Source organism: Bufo bufo, chromosome 5 (assembly GCF_905171765.1).
Source record: "Bufo bufo chromosome 5, aBufBuf1.1, whole genome shotgun sequence".
NCBI classification, from domain to species: Eukaryota; Metazoa; Chordata; class Amphibia; order Anura; family Bufonidae; genus Bufo; species Bufo bufo.
Genome location: NC_053393.1, coordinates 309913769 through 309934874, shown reverse-complemented (window position 1 = coordinate 309934874; position 21106 = coordinate 309913769). Strand labels below are relative to the sequence as shown.

Here is a 21106-nt window from a genome sequence, read left to right as displayed (position 1 = left end):
TGCCGGGAGCTGGGCACAGCGGCTTTCAGAGTTATACTCTGCCCGGAGCACACGGGACAGCGCAGCCGTCACAGATCCCGGGGAGCCGTCCACACTTAGAGCCGGCTATCTTACTCATTATGCCGCACTGCGCATGCGCCCGCTTCCCCACACGCGCAGTGCGGCCAGACGCCGCTCCATCGGCACACACTCCACGGACACTACATGTGCAGCATCCTATTGTAATGGCAGCGGGGGGCAGTCACTGTATTGCACCTGCCCCGCTCACTTACTACATAATGAGGCAGGAGGCCTGGCGGGCGGCCAGGCACTGGTAGCGTAACTCACTAAGTGACGCACCTGCTCCGCCCACTGCATGAATGAAGCAGTCGGCGCAGGCGCATGACGTAGTGAGTTATGCTGCCAGTGCCTGGCCGCCCGCCCGGCCTCCTGCCTCACCATGTAGTAAGTGAAGAAGTGAAGTGATCGTTATTATTATTACAGTTATTCAAAGTATTACTACTCTGAGCGGGGCCGGTGCAATACAGTGACTGCACCGGGTCCCGCTGCCATTACATTCACACTAAACAGCGACACTGTTATGGGGGGATCTGTGGATGACACATAGCATAAGATGCTATGTGTCATCCACAGATACCCCCATAACAGTGTCACCCACAGACCCCAATAAGTGTCAGCCACAGACCAGCCCCATAACAGTGTCATCCACAGATACCCCCATAAGGCTACTTTCACACTAGCGTTCGGAGCGGATCCGTCTGATGTTTCATCAGACAGATCCGCTCCGATAATGCAGACGTTTGCATCCGTTCAGAACGGATCCGTCTGCATTATTACTTAGAAAATTTTCTAAGTCTGAAAGTAGCCTGAGCGGATCCGTTCAGACTTTACATTGAAAGTCAATAGGGAACGGATCCGCTTGAAGATTGAGCCATATGGTGTCATCTTCAAGCGGATCCGTCCCCATTGACTTCCATTATAAGTCTGGACGGATCCGCTCGCCTCCGCACGGCCAGGCGGACACCCGAACGCTGCAAGCAGCGTTCAGGTGTCCGCTCACTGAGCGGAGCGGAGGCTGAGCGCTGGCAGGCGGATGCCTTCTCAGTGGATCCGCCTCCACTGAGAATGCATTAGGGCCAGACGGATGCGTTCGGGGCCGCTCGTGAGCCCCTTCAAACGGAGCTCACGAGCGGACACCAGAACGCTAGTGTGAAAGTAGCCTAACAGTGTCAGCCACATATACCCCCATAACAGTGTCAGCCACAGACCCCAATAAGTGTCAGCCACAGACCAGCCCCATAACAGTGTCATCCACAGGTCCCCCCATAACAGTGCCATCCAAAGGTCCCCCATAACAGTGCCATCCACTGATCCCCCCATAACAGTGTCATCCACAGATCCCCCCATAACAGTGTCATTCACAGATCCCCCCATAACAGTGCCATCCACAGATCCCCCCATAACAGTACCATCCACAGATCCACCATAACAGTACCATTTACAGATACCCCCATAACAGTGTCATCCACAGATCCCCCATAACAGTGTCATCCACAGATCCCCCATAACAGTGTCATCCACAGATCCCCCATAACAGTGTCATCCACAGATCCCCCCATCACAGTGCCATCCACAGATCCTTTATCACAGTGCCAGCACTACTGTTCTAGCGCCCCTTATTGTAACGGGCTTAATGTCTAGTATACTTAGAATATACTTTCTAACATAGAAAGTATATTATAGTGCAATTGTATTGTGCAGCAGTTGTGTGCGGTTCTGCTGCGATACTGCAGCCACACACTGTGCCAAACGCTATTGGAATAAATAATCTACTGGTGTGATTTACCAGTTGCCCCCCAAAAAAACAGATTGACACAGGGGTGTTATATACTAATAATATACTTTCTATATAGTGCATTTAGGTAGCGCAGCATTTGTCTGCAGTTTTGCTGCGTTACCGCATCTACACAGAGTGACAAACACTATTTGAAGAAATAATTTCTACTGGTGTAATTAACCAATTGCCTCCCCAAAAAACTGATTGAAGCAGGGGTGTTATATACACGAATAATATACTTTCTATATAGTGCATTTAGGTAGTGCAGCATTTGTCTGTGGTTTTGCTGCGTTACTGCATCTACACAGAGTGACAAACACTATTGGAGACAATAATTTCTACTGGTGTGATTTACCTGTTGCCCCCCAAAAAACTGATTGAGGCAGGGGTGTGATAGACCTTCTTCCACAAATACTGCTCTTCTATAAGGACTTTTGTCACAGGGTAATTTTGAAAATGGCAGGCAGAGGAAGAGGCAGGCCATTCCGCAGGGGTGGTAGGGGTCGGGCAGGTGCACCAGGCTGGAGCCTAAGTGGAAAGTTGCAGAAGGTGCATGTGATTATGTCAAAGGGCACACCAGACTTGGTTGAGTAGCTCACTCAGCCTTCCGCTTCTGCACCCTCCTCATCCTCTCTATCTGCACCTCTTCACTCTCTGCTGTGTGCACCCCCAAAGACACCACCACCATATACCCTCCGCTCGAGTCAGAGGAATTATTTTCCCATCCATTACAAGAGCTTACCGATGCGCAGCCATTATTGGCATTGGATCAGGAAGAGGAGGTGTCAACGGTCGCCACCCAGCAGTCTGACGACAGTACCCAGATCAGCCCAAGGAGGGTGGTCCCTGCTGTTGCTGCCTACTCCGAGATCTCTAAGGTCAGTGGTGGTGAAGGTGACGAATACGATGATGACGTGTCGATGGACGTCACGTGGGTGCCCACAAGAGAGGAAGAGGAGGGGAGTTTAGAGGGAGAGACGGAGCAGCAGATAGAGAGGAGGAGAAGCAGACTGCTAATGTATCTGAAATGAAACATCCACCATGCCAAAAAATTTAAATTCTGAAATTTCATCTCCATTTGCCAATAACTCTTGTGGAACACCTAAAGCGTTAACAAAGTTTGTAAAATCTGTTTTGAATACCTTGAGGGGTGTAGTTTCTAGAATGTGGTCATTTTTGGGTGGTTTCTATTATGTAAGCCTCACAAAGTGACTTCAGACCTGAACTGGTCCCTAAAAATTGGGTTATGGAAAATTTGCTTCTAAACTTCTAAGCCTTGTAACATCCCCAAAAATTAAATATCATTCCCAAAATGATCCAAACATGAAGTAGACATATGGGGAATGTAAAGTAATAACTATTTTTGGAGGTATTACTATGTATTATAGAAGTAGAGAATTTGAAACTTGGAAATTTTTCATTTTTTACAAATTTGGTATTTTTTTATAAATAGAAAATGAATTTTTTTGGACTTTATTTTACCAGTGTCATGAAGAACAATATATGATACAAAAACAATCTCAGAATGGCCTGGATAAGTCAAAGTGTTTTAAAGTTATCACCACTTAAAGTGACATTGGTCAGATTTGCAAAAAATGGCCTGGTCCTTAAGGTGAAATAAGGCTGTGTCCTTAAGGAGTTGAGGGGTATAGTTTCTAAAATGGGGTCATTTATGGGTGTTTCTTTATTATGTAAGCCCCTAAAAAATACTCCATAACTGAATCGGTGATTTAAAAAGTCGGTTTTGGAAATTTTCTTGACAACTTTAAAAACATGCTTCTAAAATGTTAAGCCTTCTAACGTCCTAAAAGAATAAAAAGAAATTTACAAAATAATGCCAACATGAAGTAAACATATGGTGAATGTTAATAACTATATCATGAGGTATCACTACCCATCTTAAAAGTAGGGAAATAAAAATTTAGAACTTTGCACATTTTTCCATTTTTTTTTGTACATTTGGTATTTCTGTAGATTTGTTTTAATAAATAAAAGTAAAATATATCGACTTAAATTTTCCACTGCCATGAAGTACAGTATGATGTGTCACAAAAATCAATCTCAGAATTGCTTGGCTAAGTAAAAGCATTACAAAGTTGTTACCACACAAAATGAGACATGTTATATTTCCAAAATAGCGATGGTCAGGACGGTGAAAAATGGCAGGGTCTTGAAGGGATTAAAGACCCGACTTCCGCCATACATATACGGCAGAGGTTGGGAAGGGATTAAACATAGCAATTGCACCAGTATATTGCTATCACAGACCATTAAAAGTTACTAAATGCCATTATTAATTTAGAGTACTTACAGGGAGTGCAGAACTATTAGGCAAATGAGTATTTTGACCACATCATCCTCTTTATGCATGTTGTCTTACTCCAAGCTGTATAGGCTCGAAAGCCTACTACCAATTAGGCATATTTGGTGATGTGCATCTCTGTAATGAGAAGGGGTGTGGTCTAATAACATCAACACCCTATATCAGGTGTGCATAATTATCAGGCAACTTCCTTTCCTTTGGCAAAATGGGTCAAAAGAAGGACTTGACAGGCTCAGAAAAGTCAAAAATAGTGAGATATCTTGCAGAGGGATGCAGCACTCTTAAAATTGCAAAGCTTCTGAAGCGTGATAATCGAACAATCAAGCGTTTCATTCAAAATAGTCAACAGGGTCGCAAGAAGCGTGTGGAAAAACCAAGGCGCAAAATAACTGCCCATGAACTGAGAAAAGTCAAGCGTGCAGCTGCCAAGATGCCACTTGCCACCAGTTTGGCCATATTTCAGAGCTGCAACATCACTGGAGTGCCCAAAAGCACAAGGTGTGCAATACTCAGAGACATGGCCAAGGTAAGAAAGGCTGAAAGACGACCACCACTGAACAAGACACACAAGCTGAAACGTCAAGACTGGGCCAAGAAATATCTCAAGACTGATTTTTCTAAGGTTTTATGGACTGATGAAATGAGAGTGAGTCTTGATGGGCCAGATGGATGGGCCCGTGGCTGGATTGGTAAAGGGCAGAGAGCTCCAGTCCGACTCAGACGCAAGCAAGGTGGAGGTGGAGTACTGGTTTGGGCTGGTATCATCAAAGATGAGCTTGTGGGGCCTTTTCGGGTTGAGGATGGAGTCAAGCTCAACTCCCAGTCCTACTGCCAGTTTCTGGAAGACACCTTCTTCAAGCAGTGGTACAGGAAGAAGTCTGCATCCTTCAAGAAAAACATGATTTTCATGCAGGACAATGCTCCATCTCACGCGTCCAAGTACTCCACAGCGTGGCTGGCAAGAAAGGGTATAAAAGAAGAAAATCTAATGACATGGCCTCCTTGTTCACCTGATCTGAACCCCATTGAGAACCTGTGGTCCATCATCAAATGTGAGATTTACAAGGAGGGAAAACAGTACACCTCTCTGAACAGTGTCTGGGAGGCTGTGGTTGCTGCTGCACGCAATGTTGATGGTGAACAGATCAAAACACTGACAGAATCCATGGATGGCAGGCTTTTGAGTGTCCTTGCAACGAAAGGTGGCTATATTGGTCACTGATTTGTTTTTGTTTTGTTTTTGAATGTCAGAAATGTATATATTTGTGAATGTTGAGATGTTATATTGGTTTCACTGGTAAAAATAAATAATTGAAATGGGTATATATTTGTTTTTTGTTAAGTTGCCTAATAATTATGCACAGTAATAGTCACCTGCACACACAGATATCCCCCTAAAATAGCTAAAACTAAAAACAAACTAAAAACTACTTCCAAAAATATTCAGCTTTGATATTAATGAGTTTTTTGGGTTCATTGAGAACATGGTTGTTGTTCAATAATAAAATTAATCCTCAAAAATACAACTTGCCTAATAATTCTGCACTCCCTGTATATCCAAAATCTAAATGTCTAAAATTATATTTTTTAAAGAATATATTTTTTCTGATTATTTTCAGTTTTGAATGACAATTGGCTTTACGAGCCAAACACAATTTCATTGCCAGAATGTTAATTGACTGCAAAAATTTTAATAGTTTAGGTCATTTACATCACTTAGGGCTCTTTCACACTTGCGTTGTTCTGTTCCGGCATAGAGTTCCGTCGTCGGGGCTCTATGCCAGAAGAATCCTGATCAGGATTATCCCCATGCATTCTGAATGGAAAGAAATCCGTTCAGGATGCATCAGGATGCATCAAGATGTCTTCAGTTCCGGAACGGAACGTTTTTTGGCCGGAGAAAATACCGCAGCATGCTGCGCTTTTTGCACCGGTCAAAAATCCTGAACACTTGCCGCAAGGCCGGATCCGGAATTAATGCCCATTGAAAGGCATTAATCCGGATCCGGCCTTAAGCTAAACGTCGTTTCGGCGCATTACCGGATCCAACGTTTAGCTTTTTCTGAATGGTTACCATGGCTGCCAGGATGCTAAAGTCCTGGTTGCCATGGTAAAGTGTAGTGGGGAGCAGTATACTTACCGTCCGTGCGGCTCCCGGGGCGCTTCAGAGTGACGTCAGGGCGCCCCACGCGCATGGATGACGTGTCGCATGGATCACGTCATCCATGCGCATGGGGCGCTCTGACGTCATTCTGGAGCGCCCCGGGAGCCGCACGGACGGTAAGTATACTGCTCCCCACTACTACTATGGCAACCAGGACTTTAATAGCGTCCTGGGTGCCATAGTAACACTGAACGCATTTCCGGATCCGTCTTCAAATGCTTTCAGTTCACTTGCGGTGTTACGGATCCGGCAGGCACCTCCGGCAAATGGAGTACACGACGGATCCGGACAACGCAAGTGTGAAAGAGGCCTTAAACCGTATTAAGTACTTTGGCGGACATTCTGTACAAAGGCAAAAATATAATTTTCCTTGCTGAAAAAAAAAAACTAACAAGCTCCAAAAGCACAGAGCAAATAGCAGAAATCCACATGTTTTTGAGATCTCATAACCATAAATGTTATATTATAGAAATCGTACTTGATTTACAAGAGCATAATTTTCAGTATTTCTGGCAGCTTAATAATAGATCTATTATTTATTTGGTACTGACAGTGCCATTGGGAGTTTCATTGAACAATGTTAGTTACATGCATAACTAGTAGTGTTGGGCAAGCATGCTCGGCTGAACACAAATTTTACTCGAGCATCGCGATGCTCGGCACATCGTGGTGTTCGGATGAATACCGCGTGTGCTCGAGCACGATGCTCGAGTCCTCTCCCCGCACGTTTGTTGGCTACCCAGCCAATAAACGTGCAGGTAAGTACTGCCAGTCACTGTAATGCCGTAGCCATGTTGGCTACTGGCATTGCAGAGATTGGCTGGCCGGAACGTGTCATCGGGTGCTATATAGCACACGATGACACGTGTTCGGCTCAGTCTTAGTCAGGGAGAGCTGGAGAGCAGAAGGGAGAGATAGTGTAGGGAGTGAAATAGGAATATTTTAACTTTTATACTTGTTATAGATCCAAAAGTCCTTTTAAGGACTATTGTTGTGTGTGGCAGCAATATATATTTTTAGCGCAACCTTCGCTAAATAGCTTGCAATTATTTGGCCGCTGCAGGCAGAGACATTATCTGTGCTACATCTCCTGTCTAACGTGTGCGCAGCCTAAAAATATCTGTGACATCCAGTGTACTTTTTCCGTAGACGGTGTCCGCTGACCTGCTACATGACCTGAGCTACATCTCCTGTATAACGTTTGTGTATCCGAAATATCAGTGACATTCAGTCAAATTTTTTTGCTGCTGGTGGCAGCGACATTACCTGCACTACATCTCCAGTATAAAGTTAGCGCATCCGAAATATCAGTGACATTCAGTGTAATATTTTTTTGCCACTGGTGACAGCGACATTATCTCCGCTACATCTCCTGTGTAACGTGTGCGCAGCCTAAAAATATCTGTGACATTTAATGTACTTTTTCCATAGACTGTGTCTGCTGCAGGCATGGTTGTGTCTGATAATGGCCGTAACTTAGTGGCGGCTTTGGAGCTCGGCAAGCTCACACACATACCATGCCTAGCCCACGTGTTCAACCTAGTGGTTCAGTGGTTTCTCAAAACCTACCCCAATTTGCCTGAGCTACTGGTGAAGGTGAGCCGCGTGTGTGCCCATTTCCGCAAGTCATCGACAGCTTCCACCGGTCTGGCAACGCTGCAGCAGAGCTTGCAATTGCTAGCTCACCGACTTGAGCGACGTGAGCACGTGCTGGAACTTGACGTTCCACATGTTGGCCAGGCTTTGCGAGCAGCAGAGGGCAATAGTGGAATACTAGCTGCAATATGGTCGTCGACTTTCTAGTCAGCTTCCGCTATTCACAAGCAACAAGTGGGCATTGATGTCTGACCTCTGTGAGGTTTTACGCAACTTTGAAGAATCAACACAGATGGTGAGTGTTGATAATGCTATTATCAGCGTAACCATCCCACTTCTGTGTCTACTCAAAAGCTCGCTGCTCACAATTAAGGTGGACGCTTTTCATGTGGAAGAGGTGGAAATGGGGGAAGAAAGTACACAGGGTGATAGCCTCAGTTGGTCTTCTCAGAGCGAATTGGATGATGAGGAGGAGCAGGAGACGGTTGCCTCCGCTACAGAGGGTAGTAGCCATGGAAATTTTATTCCATCTGTTCAGCATGGATGGGCAGAAGAGAAGGAAGAGGATGAGGAGATTGAGAGTCATCTGCCTGATGGACTCTGGCACACATGGCTGACTTTATGTTAGGCTGCCTTTCCCGTGACCCTCACGTAGTACGTATTTTGGCCAACACCGATTACTGGTTGTTCACCCTTCTTGACCCCCGCTACAAAGAGAACTTCTCATATCTCATTCCTGTGGTGGAGAGGAAGACCAAAATGGTGCAATACCAGAAGGTCCTTGTGGAAAAATTGCTCCAAAAATTTCCAGCTCACTACGCTGGCTGCAGAGTATGTAGTTCCTTGGCCAACCGAGTTGGGGAGACGAGGGAAACACACAGCATTTCCAACAGATGCAGGGCAACATTCTCCAAGGCCTGGGACAGTTTTATGACACTCCGCAAGCACCCTCACCCTGATGCGCGGCCTAGTGTCACAAGGAGGGAAATATTTTGGAAGATGGTGAAGGAGTACGTAGCAGACCGTGTCAGCGTCTCAGTGATCTCTGTGTGCCTTACAACTATTAGGTGTCCATGGACATGTGGCATGAACTACGCCTTGGAGGTGCTGGCCTGTCCCGCCGCCAGCATTTTGTCAGTGCATGTATTTAGTGCTGCTGGGGGCATAACTGATAAGCGCTTCCGCCTGTTCATTCTCCCTTTTCTTGTCCTCCTCCTCCTCCATCATATCAACATGCTTATTAAGCTTCCCTCGCTCCTAATATTTTAGAGGGTCAGCTCAGCAGCGGGCCCTCACCCATAATGTTTTAGAGGGTCACCAGCAGGCCCTCACCCATAATGTTTTTGAGGGTCAGATCAGCAGCAGACCCTCACCCCTAAAGTTTTAGATGGTCAGCTTGGCAGCAGGCCCTTGCCCACAAAATTTTAAAGATGGTCAGCTCGGCAGAAGGCCCTTGCCCACAAAATATTTTAGATGGTCAGCTCGGCAGCAGGCCCTCGCCAACAATTTTTTTTAGATGGTCAACTCGGCAGTAGGCCCTCGCTCACAAAATTTTTTAGATTGTCAGCTCGGCAGCAGTCCCTCACCCATAATGTTTTAGATGGTCAGCTCAGCAGCAGGCCCTCGCCCACAATTTTTTTTAGATGGTCAGCTCGGCAGCAGGCCCTCGCCCACAAAATTATTTAGATGGTCAGCTCAGAGGCAGGCCCTCGCCCACAAAATTTGTTAGATGGTCATCTTGGCAGCAGGCCCTCACCCCTAATGTTTGAGATGGTCAGCTCAGCAGCAAACCCTCACCCCTAATGTTTTAGATGGTCAGCTCAGCAGCAGGCCCTCGTCCTAATGTTTTAAAGGGTCACCAGCAGGCCATAAATCATAATTTTTCAAGGGTGTGTATGATGCCCTCCTTTATGAGTAATAAAGGGTGTATTGGAGTTTTGGTTCCTTGTAATTTTTGGCAGCCCTTTCCCTTAGTGCATAGGCTTTATGAGTGTAGGAGTCCACTACCTGAACAATTGTACCACAATGTGAATGAGGCCCTCCTTTATGTGATATACAGGTTGTATAGGAGTGCCTCCTTCTTGTAATTTTTGGCAGGACTTGCACTTTATATACAAGTAAATATGCAGGAAAGAATTCCTAACAATTTTTCCTCTAAAATCGATTTTATCTTCGGTTTGCTGCGTATTATTGTCAGTCTGTAAAAGTGGCGTACTACTCGGACAACATCGTTCCCAGCAGCGACCTGGGATTCCAAGATGCATCCAGACATCCTCCCCATGCTGTTCCCGAACCATTTCAGTGGTGTTTCCATCAATTTCTGACCTTTTACTATGAGCCAGACACCCTCCCCTCTTCAGAGCAGGGGCTGCCTGGTTTAATGCTCGGGTTCTCCTATTGACTTCCATTGTGCTCGGGTGTTTGGTAGAGCACCTGAGCATCCCGAGGTGTTCTACTCGAGCCCCCAAGCACTTTGGTGCTCGACCAACACTAATAACTAGTAAATGTGAAAGCACATGCCATGAGTAAGGATGGCAGGAGACTGTCCGAAACATGTCAGCAATAAAGGGTATTTCTTGTTTTTAACATGACTCAATAAAGGACACAGGTGGGGTCAGGAATACCACATGTTCCAGCAACTAGTCCTTAAAAACTTACTTCTGTTGTCCTGCCTGTTTGTGTTGGCCCTGCCTACTTGTGTTACCCGCCTTCTGTCAGTTCAAACTCGACAATTTGGAACAAATTTTAGTTTTTTTTCAGGGCCACTTCAAGTTCTCAATCTGACCTTGGGGAACAGGCCCCAAGCAGATAATTATTCAGTGAAAACCCCCTTTAAGGCCTATTGCACACGACCGTATGGCTTTTTCAGTGTTTTGCGATCCGTTTTTCACGGATCCATTGTTCCGTTTTTTGTTTCCGTTGTGTTTCCGTTTCTGTTCCGTTTTTCCGTATGGCATATACAGTATACAGTAATTACAGGGAGTGCAGAATTATTAGGCAAGTTGTATTTTTGAGGATTAATTTTATTATTGAACAACAACCATGTTCTCAATGAACCCAAAAAACTCATTAATATCAAAGCTGAATATTTTTGGAAGTAGTTTTTAGTTTGTTTTTAGTTTTAGCTATTTTAGGGGGATATCTGTGTGTGCAGGTGACTATTACTGTGCATAATTATTAGGCAACTTACCAAAAAACAAATATATACCCATTTCAATTATTTATTTTTACCAGTGAAACCAATATAACATCTCAACATTCACAAATATACATTTCTGACATTCAAAAACAAAACAAAAACAAATCAGTGACCAATATAGCCACCTTTCTTTGCAAGGACACTCAAAAGCCTGCCATCCATGGATTCTGTCAGTGTTTTGATCTGTTCACCATCAACATTGCGTGCAGCAGCAACCACAGCCTCCCAGACACTGTTCAGAGAGGTGTACTGTTTTCCCTCCTTGTAAATCTCACATTTGATGATGGACCACAGGTTCTCAATGGGGTTCAGATCAGGTGAACAAGGAGGCCATGTCATTAGATTTTCTTCTTTTATACCCTTTCTTGCCAGCCACGCTGTGGAGTACTTGGACGCGTGTGATGGAGCATTGTCCTGCATGAAAATCATGTTTTTCTTGAAAGATGCAGACGTCTTCCTGTACCACTGCTTGAAGAAGGTGTCTTCCAGAAACTGGCAGTAGGACTGGGAGTTGAGCTTGACTCCATCCTCAACCCGAAAAGGCCCCACAAGCTCATCTTTGATGATACCAGCCCAAACCAGTACTCCACCTCCACCTTGCTGGCGTCTGAGTCGGACTGGAGCTCTCTGCCCTTTACCAATCCAGCCACGGGCCCATCCATCTGGCCCATCAAGACTCACTCTCATTTCATCAGTCCATAAAACCTTAGAAAAATCAGTCTTGAGATATTTCTTGGCCCAGTCTTGACGTTTCAGCTTGTGTGTCTTGTTCAGTGGTGGTCGTCTTTCAGCCTTTCTTACCTTGGCCATGTCTCTGAGTATTGCACACCTTGTGCTTTTGGGCACTCCAGTGATGTTGCAGCTCTGAAATATGGCCAAACTGGTGGCAAGTGGCATCTTGGCAGCTGCACGCTTGACTTTTCTCAGTTCATGGGCAGTTATTTTGCGCCTTGGTTTTTCCACACGCTTCTTGCGACCCTGTTGACTATTTTGAATGAAACGCTTGATTGTTCGATGATCACGCTTCAGAAGCTTTGCAATTTTAAGAGTGCTGCATCCCTCTGCAAGATATCTCACTATTTTTGACTTTTCTGAGCCTGTCAAGTCCTTCTTTTGACCCATTTTGCCAAAGGAAAGGAAGTTGCCTAATAATTATGCACACCTAATATAGGGTGTTGATGTCATTAGACCACACCCCTTCTCATTACAGAGATGCACATCACCTAATATGCTTAATTGGTAGTAGGCTTTCGAGCCTATACAGCTTGGAGTAAGACAACATGCATAAAGAGGATGATGTGGTCAAAATACTCATTTGCCTAATAATTCTGCACGCAGTGTACATAGATAAAATTGGGCTGGGCATAACATTTTCAATAGATGGTTCAGCAAAAAACGGAACGGAAACGGAAGACATACGGATGCATTTCCGTATGTGTTTTCTGTTTTTTTTGCGGAACCATTGACTTGAATGGAACCACGGACTGTGAATTGCGGGCAATAATAGGACATGTTCTATGTTAAAACGGAACGGAAAAACGGAAATACGGAAACGGAATGCATACGGAGTACATTCCGTTTTTTTTGCGGACCCATTGAAATGAATGGTTCCGTATACGGACCGTATACGGAACGCAAAAAACGTCCAGTAAACGGGAAAAAAAAAACGTCCGTGTGCAATAGGCCTAAGGTTGTACCCAATGAAAAAAATATTATCTTAATAAAAGGCAAACTATACAATGTTTTATAAATATGTCACAAAAGTAGCAAAGTAATAAATAACAACTTAAACCAATAAAATTAATGTTGTATGGTCATAAAATGTATTTCAGAACATAATAAATATACTTACTTCTATAACTATTGTTTCATTTGTTGGACCAGAAGAAATCAGAGTCTCTGGATTATTGTAAGGTCTTTTGTATTCGAAAATTGCTCCAGCAAATTTATACTGGCCGGGCCAGTCAATGGTCCAGTAACCATTGAGGTAGTACTTTCTCTGTGTGTTACGGACAGAGATGTAAGAGGTAGAAATGTTCATTTCAGAAACACGAATGCTACGAGCCCCAGCAGGAATAGTGACCAATGAATAGTATTCTGCAATGAAAAAATAAAGACACAATATTATTGAGTTTATAAATAGGGGTGTTTTCGTATGTATTTTATGAAGTTTACACAGAAAAAAGGTTGATTAAAACATCTGACATCTCATAAAGATTATTAGAAATGCATAAAAAGAAAAGAAAAAAAAAATCAAAAAATATAAAAATGTATATGCCAGCTTGGGCATGGTTCTGTGGACATTATTAGTAGTGTTGAGCAAATCAAAGTGAAATGAATTGACTTCGATCCGAATTTCAGGGGTCGCCACAAATTCGAGTTTCCTCGCACTTCATGGTAACCAATCAGCAGATATCCATTCCCTTTGATGTCACAGCCCTATAAAAGCCACATCCCGAGCGGTAGTCACCATTTCACTGTGAATTGAGCATAGGAGGAGATGTGACAAGCGCTAGGGACAGTGTTTTAGCAAGCTTTTAATTATAGACTATTGTATAGGGACTGTGCAGGGACAGAATATGGAGAGTTTTTAGACAGTGTAGGGAGAGCATGGCAAGACTGCAGGGACAGTTCAGGCTCAGTGTAGTTGCCCTGTGCATCTTGTTCACCTGCTGCGCCATTCATTCTTAATCTGTTCTGTTCTACATAGACTTACTGTGCATCAGACTCCTTGTCAACAGGCGGTCTAATATATAGGCACGTTTACCTAATTCATCTGCTGCGTCATTCATACTTAATCTATATATAGACTTACTGTGCATGAGATTTAGTCTCAATAGACACCTTTACCCTGTTCACCTACTGCACTGTTAGGCCTCATGCACAACCGTTTTTCGGGTCCGCATCCGAACCGTACTTTTTGCGGCTCAGGTGCGGACCCCTTCACTTCAATGGGGCCGCAAAAGATGCGGACAGCATTCCGTGTGCTGTCCGCATCCATTGTACCGTTCCGTGGCCCTGCAAAAAAAATATAGCATGTCCTATTCTTGTCCATTTTGCGGACAAGAATAGGCATTTCTACAATGGGCCGCCCGTTCCGCAAATTGCAGAAGGCACACGGGCGGCTTCCGTTTTTTGCGGATCTGCGGTTTGCAGAACGGTCGTGTACATGAGGCCTTAATAATTAATCTGTTCAGTTATACATAGACTTAATGTGCATAGTAGCATAGTAACATAGTAACATAGTACATAAGGCCGAAAAAAGACATTTGTCCATCCAGTTCGGCCTGTCATCCTACAAGTTGATCCAGAGGAAGGCAAAAAAAACCTGTGAGGTAGAAGCCAATTTTCCTCACTTATGGGGAATAAAAAATTCCTTCCCGACTCCAATCAGGCAATCAGGCATCATAGACTTACTGTGCTCATTGTCAACAGGCAGTCTAGTGTATAGGTGCTGTGAGGAATATGGATTATTATTTAATGTCAGCCATGTTCCCACACCAGCCATCTGCTGTCAGATAGCAGAGGTAGTGATCTCCACAGGGGGGCCGTGCTTCAAAGCCCAGCCAAATGGCAGAGAACTTCTAGCAGGCCACTTTTGTTTACATCTTACACCTCCATACAGCCAGCCAGGAACCCAGCTAATGGAACAGGAAAAACCTATCTGCGGGGAATCTAAGCCATTCAACACTTCAAACAAATTATCAAACATATTGTAGCCGGCGATTCATAAGGAATTTTGAATCGCCTGGCTATCACAGGCATAAACCAGATACATATTTGTGTCCCTGTGGCCACGATGAACAGGCCCTTGGTCACAAGCAGGCATGTCTTTTCTTCTGAAGGGGGGGGGGTCACGCTGCATACGTGTTTGGAAGGGACCTATAAACGGCTGACATCACTGCCTCTAATGTGACTACAGCCAAGCCTTACAGAAACCCATTATCCATCACCACCCAAAGGACTCATCCATCTGGTAAACTGACTTTTGTTCTGCTTAGCCCTGTTGTACCACACCATCTGTATTTACCACTCATACTACTGTATATATTTTCTGTATATATTGTGTTATGTCTAATGAGCCCTTAACCCCTTAAGGACGCAGGGCGTATCGGTACGCCCTATTTCCCGAGTCCTTAAGGACTCAGGGCGTGCCGGTACGTCCTAAATTGAAATCAGTATTCCGGCGCCCCAGGGGTTAATCAGAACGGGATTTCGGCTGAAATTATTCAGCTGGCATCCTGTGACAACGCCACGGGGGGTCATGTGACCCCCCCGTGTCGGCGATCGCAGCAAACCGCAGGTCAATTCAGACCTGCGGTTTGCTGCGCTTTCTGCAGTTTCTGATCCCCGCGGTCCCTGACGGCGGGGATCAGAAACTTTTGAGTGCCTAAAATCAATATTGTCGCATGCGGTGGAGGCGTTGCGGGAGGCGGGCGGTGCGGCAGGCGGGATCGCGATCACCCGCCCGCCTCCCCATGAATGATCGTTGGCTTCTAGTGGGTATACCAGGGTGCCAGCACATTGTGCAGATGTCAGCCGTTTAACCTTTCCATACCGCGGTCCGTACGGACCGCTGTATGGAAAAAGTTAACTGTCATCGGTCAGGGAGCTCCCTCCCTCACCATCGGGGGGCTGCTGTGCCTTTGCAGCCCCCCGATGGAGAGGGAGAGAGCCCCCCGACAGCCCCCCTCAGCCCTGTGCTTACCCTTCCCCGTCTGCGAAGTTGTGGCAGACGGGGAAGGTTCCCATGGCAACAGGACGCCTGCTCAGGCGTCCTGCTGTCCATGGTGCTGAACAGATCTGTGCTAAAAGCATAGATCTGTTCAGACAAAGTGTAAGTAAAATACAGTGCAGTACAATATATATTGTACTGTACTGTATTATACAGACATCAGACCCACTGGATCTTCAAGAACCAAGTGGGTCTGGGTCAAAAAAAAAATGTAAAAAAAAGTGAAAAAAGTTAAGATAAAAAAAAAACATTCATCACTGAATAAAAATAAAAAAAATAAAAAACACTACACATATAAGGTATCGCCGCGTCCGTAACGACCTGATCTATAAAACGGTCATGTTACTTTCCCCGCACGGTGAACACCATAAAAATAAAAAAAATAAAAACTATGAGAAAATTGAAATTTTGCCCACCTTACTTCCCAAAAAAGGTAATAAAAGTGATCAAAAAAGTCACATGTACGCCAAAATAGTACCAATCAAACCGTCATCTCATCCCGCAAAAATCATACCCTACCCAAGATAATCGCCCAAAAACTGAAAAAACTATGGCTCTCAGACTAAAGAAACACTAAAACATGATTTTTTTTGTTTCAAAAATGAAATCATTGTGTAAAACTTACATAAACAAAAATAAAGTATACATATTAGGTATCGCCGCGTCCGTATCGACCGGCTCTATAAAAATATCACATGATCTAACCCCTCAGGTGACCACCGTAAAAAATAAAAACGGTGTAAAAAAAGCCATTTTTTGTCATCTTACGTCACAAAAAGTGTAATAGCAAGCGATCAAAAAGTAATATGCACCCCAAAATAGTGCCAATCAAACCGTCATCTCATCCCGCAAAAAATGAGACCCTACTCAAGATAATCGCCCAAAAACTGAAAAAACTATGGCTCTTAGACTATGGAGACACTAAAACTTTTTTTGGTTTTAAAAATGAAGTTATTGTATAAAACTTACATAAATAAAAAAAAATTGTATACATATTAGGTATCGCCGCGTCCGCGACAACCTGCTCTATAAAATTACCACATGATCTAACCTGTCAGATGAATGTTGTAAATAACAAAAAAAAAAAACGTGCCAAAAAAGCTATTTCTTGTTACCTTGCCGCACAAAAAGTGTAATATAGAGCAACCAAAAATCATATGTACCCTAAACTAGTACCAACAAAGCTGCCACCCTATTCTGTACTTTCTAAAATGGGGTCACTTTTTTGGAGTTTCTACTCTAGGGGTGCATCAGGGGGGCTTCAAATGGGACATGGTGTCAAAAAAACCAGTCCAGCAAAATCTGCCTTCCAAAAACCGTATGGCATTCCTTTCCTTCTGCGCCCTGCTGTGTGCCCGTACAGCGGTTTATGAACACATATGGGGTGTTTCTGTAAACTACAGAATCAGGGCCATAAATAATGAGTTTTGTTTGGCTGTTAACCCTTGCTTTGTAACTGGAAAAAAAAGATTAAAATGGAAAATCTGCCAAAAAAGTGAAATTATGAAATTGTATCTCTATTTTCCATTAAATCTTGTGCAACACCTAAAGGGTTAACAAAGTTTGTAAAATCAGTTTTGAATACCTTGAGGAGTGTAGTTTCTTAGATGGGGTCACTTTTATGGAGTTTCTACTCTAGGGGTGCATCAGGGGGGCTTCAAATGGGACATGGTGTCAAAAAAAACAGTCCAGCAAAATCTGCCTTCCAAAAACCGTATGACATTCCTTTCCTTCTGCGCCCTGCTGTGTGCCCGTACAGCGGTTTATGAACACATATGGGGTGTTTCTGTAAACTACAGAATCAGGGCCATAAATAATGAGTTTTGTTTGGCTGTTAACCCTTGCTTTGTAACTGGAAAAAAAAGATTAAAATGGAAAATCTGCCAAAAAAGTGAAATTTTGAAATTGTATCTCTATTTTCCATTAAATCTTGTGCAACACCTAAAGGGTTAACAAAGTTTGTAAAATCAGTTTTGAATACCTTGAGGGGTGTAGTTTCTTAGATGGGGTCACTTTCATGGAGTTTCTACTCTAGGGGTGCATCAGGGGGGCTTCAAATGGGACATGGTGTCAAAAAAACAGTCCAGCAAAATCTGGCTTCCAAAAACCATACAGCGCACCTTTCCCTCTACGCCCTACTGTGTGCCCGTACAGTAGTTTACAGCCACATATGAGGTGTTTCTGTAAACGGCAGAGTCAGGGCAATAAAGATACAGTCTTGTTTAGCTGTTAACCCTTGCTTTGTTAGTGGAAAAAATGGGTTAAAATGGAAAATTAGGCAAAAAAATGAAATTCTCAAATTTCATCCCCATTTGCCAATAACTCTTGTGCAATACCTAAAGGGTTAACGAAGTTTGTAAAATCAGTTTTGAATACCTTGAGGGGTGTAGTTTATAGAATGGGGTCATTTTTGGGCGGTTTCTATTATGTAAGCCTCGCAAAGTGACTTCAGACCTGTAGTGGTCCCTAAAAATTTGGTTTTTGTAAATTTCTGAAAAATTTCAAGATTTGCTTCTAAACTTCTAAGCCTTGTAACATCCCCAAAAAATAAAATATCAATCCCAAAATGCTACAAACATGAAGTAGACATATGGGGAATGTAAAGTCATCACAATTTTTGTGGGTATTACTATGTATTACAGAAGTAGAGAAACTGAAACTTTGAAATTTGCAAATTTTTCAAAATGTTTGGTAAATATGGTATTTTTTTATGTAAAAAAATTAACTTTTTTGACCCAATTTTAGCAGTGTCATGAAGTACAATATGTGACGAAAAAACTATCTCAGAACGGCCTGGATAAGTCAAAGCGTTTTAAAGTTATCAGCACTTAAAGTGACACTGGTCAGATTTGCAAAAAATGGCCAAGTCCTTAAGGTGAAATAGGGCTGAGTCCTTAAGGGGTTAAGGCAATTAAATATATCATTTAATCTTGTGCTGTTCAGATTTCTTGATCACGAATCGCCACGTGTGTGTTTCGGCCTAGTTATATGCTACTGCGGGTTGGTTTCTCACCCTATATAATGCCGTTAGCGGACCAGGCATATATCAAATGAGAAACTGGTGGCAGTCTTCCCGGGCAGAGGAAGCGCTGTTTCACTGGGGCAGTGAAAAGGCTCCATCAGCTTGTTACCTCACTGTGCCCGTGTGGACAGGAGGAGTCTGTGAACACTGTACCAATCTGACCTTACCTGCTCCTCAGGAACAGCGTAACGTCATCCCTTGGTAACCAGTGACTATACCGTATCTCGCTGGCTCTACGCATTTGACGTCCGACGTCAGTCGGGGAACGGTATTCATCACAGGTGCATTTATCTAGTTCACCTGCTAAAGCCTGCCCATCAGTGCTTTTTTATCATTTAGCAATTAGGCCCCTTGCAGATGAGCGATACGGATTAGGTCCGGATGCATTCCGGATGCGTTCAGTTAAAAATGCATGATTTCGCAAGCAAGTTCATTCAGTTTTGCCTGCGATTGCGTTCAGTTATTATCACGCGGGTGAAATGTGCATTGATGCATTTTTCACGCACGTGATAAAAAACTGAAGGTTTACAAACAACATCTCTTAGCAACCACTTGCACTTGCTTGCGGATGCTATTCGATTTTCGTGCAGCCCCATTTACTTCTATGGGGCCAGCGTTGCGTAAAAAAAACACAGAATATAGAACATGCTTCGATTTTCACGCACAAGTGATGCGTGAAAAACAATGTTCATGTACACATACCCATTGAAATGAATGGGTCCGGATTTAGTGTGGTCGCAATGCGTTCACATCATGCATTGCATCCGAGCTGAATACTCGCTCATGTGAAAGGGGCCTTAAGATGTCACACCACAAATAAGGAATAGTACATCTGTCTTTTCGAAGACACACTTCCATCATTTTTATCACATTTTAACAGCCTATGTGTGAATATTATATGTAATTTTTTTTACAGAAATGGGTGGATGGTTTTAGGGATATAATTAGAGCAGAGCAAAGTTTTCAAAATTTTGATGCAGACCCTTCGATGAATTTTTCAAGAAATTTGCTTTGTTCTGAATTAGTTCATCACAAAGCGCGTTAAATCAGCTATATCCCGACCTGCAGGGAGAGTGTATCTGGGAGAACATCACTGTGCATTGCAGCAACATGCATAGCTAGTCCTTTGTGGTAGTGATACAGTTACTGTGACCGGCAGGTGGACATGGACACCCCAATAACAGTAAAATTAAACAGCTTATTCACCCCAATTTGAGAATCAAGGAGTAATAGAATTGCTAATCTATTAAACAAGGTGGACAACCCAATAACAGTAAAATTAGACAGCTTATTCACCAGAATTTGAGAATCAAGTCCTAATAGAATTTATTATTTATTAACCACTTCCCATCTGGGCCCTTTGCCCCCTTCCTGACCAGTCCAAATTTTGCAAAACTGACATATCTCACTTTATGTGGTAATAACTTTGGAACGCCTTTATTTATCCAAGTCATTCAGAGATTGTTTTCTCGTGACACATTGTACTTCATGATAATCATAAATTTGAGTCAAAATATTTCACCTTTATTTATGAAAAAATCCAAAATTTACCCAAAAATTTTAAAAATTTGCAATTTTCTAAATTTCAATTTCTCTGCTTTTAAAACAGAAAGTGATACCTCATAAAATATTTATTATTTAACATTCCCCATATGTCTACTTTATGTTGGCATCATTTTGGAAATGTCATTTTATTTTTTTAGGACGTTAGAAGGCTTAGAAGTTTAGAAGCAATTCTTCAAATTTATAAGAAAATTGCCAAAACCCACTTATAAGGACCAGTTCAGGTCTGAAGTCACTTTGTGGGGCCTACATAGTGGATACCCCCATAAATGACCCCATTGTAGAAACTACACCCCTCAAGGTATTCAAAACCGATTTTACAAACTTTGTTAACCCTTTAGGCGTTCCACAAGAATTAAAGGAAAATGGAGATCAAATTTTTAAATTTCACTTTTTTGGCAGATTTTCCATTTTAATCAATTTTTTTCTTTAACACATCGATGGTTAACAGCCAAACAAAACTCAATATTTATTACCCAGATTCTGCTGTTTACAGAAACACCCCACATGTGGTCATAAACTGCTGTATGGGCACACGGTAGGGCGCAGAAGAAAAGGAACTCCACATGGTTTTTAGATGCCATGTCCCATTTGAAGCCCCCTGATGCACCCTTACAGTAGAAACTCCCAAGAAGTGACCCCATTTTGGAAACTAGGGGATAAGGTG

At 43.3% G+C, this 21106-nt stretch overlaps 1 protein-coding gene across 1 annotated transcript in view; it reads right to left on the bottom strand.

Annotated features, from left to right (window-relative positions):
- ADAMTS16 (ADAM metallopeptidase with thrombospondin type 1 motif 16) overlaps positions 1 to 21106 on the bottom strand; it is a 508970-nt gene that overhangs the window by 114186 nt on the left and 373678 nt on the right. The window contains exon 16 of the mRNA XM_040433225.1: positions 12972 to 13216. Within this exon, the coding sequence (XP_040289159.1) occupies positions 12972 to 13216 (245 nt within the window). The remainder of the gene's footprint in view (positions 1 to 12971; positions 13217 to 21106) is intronic.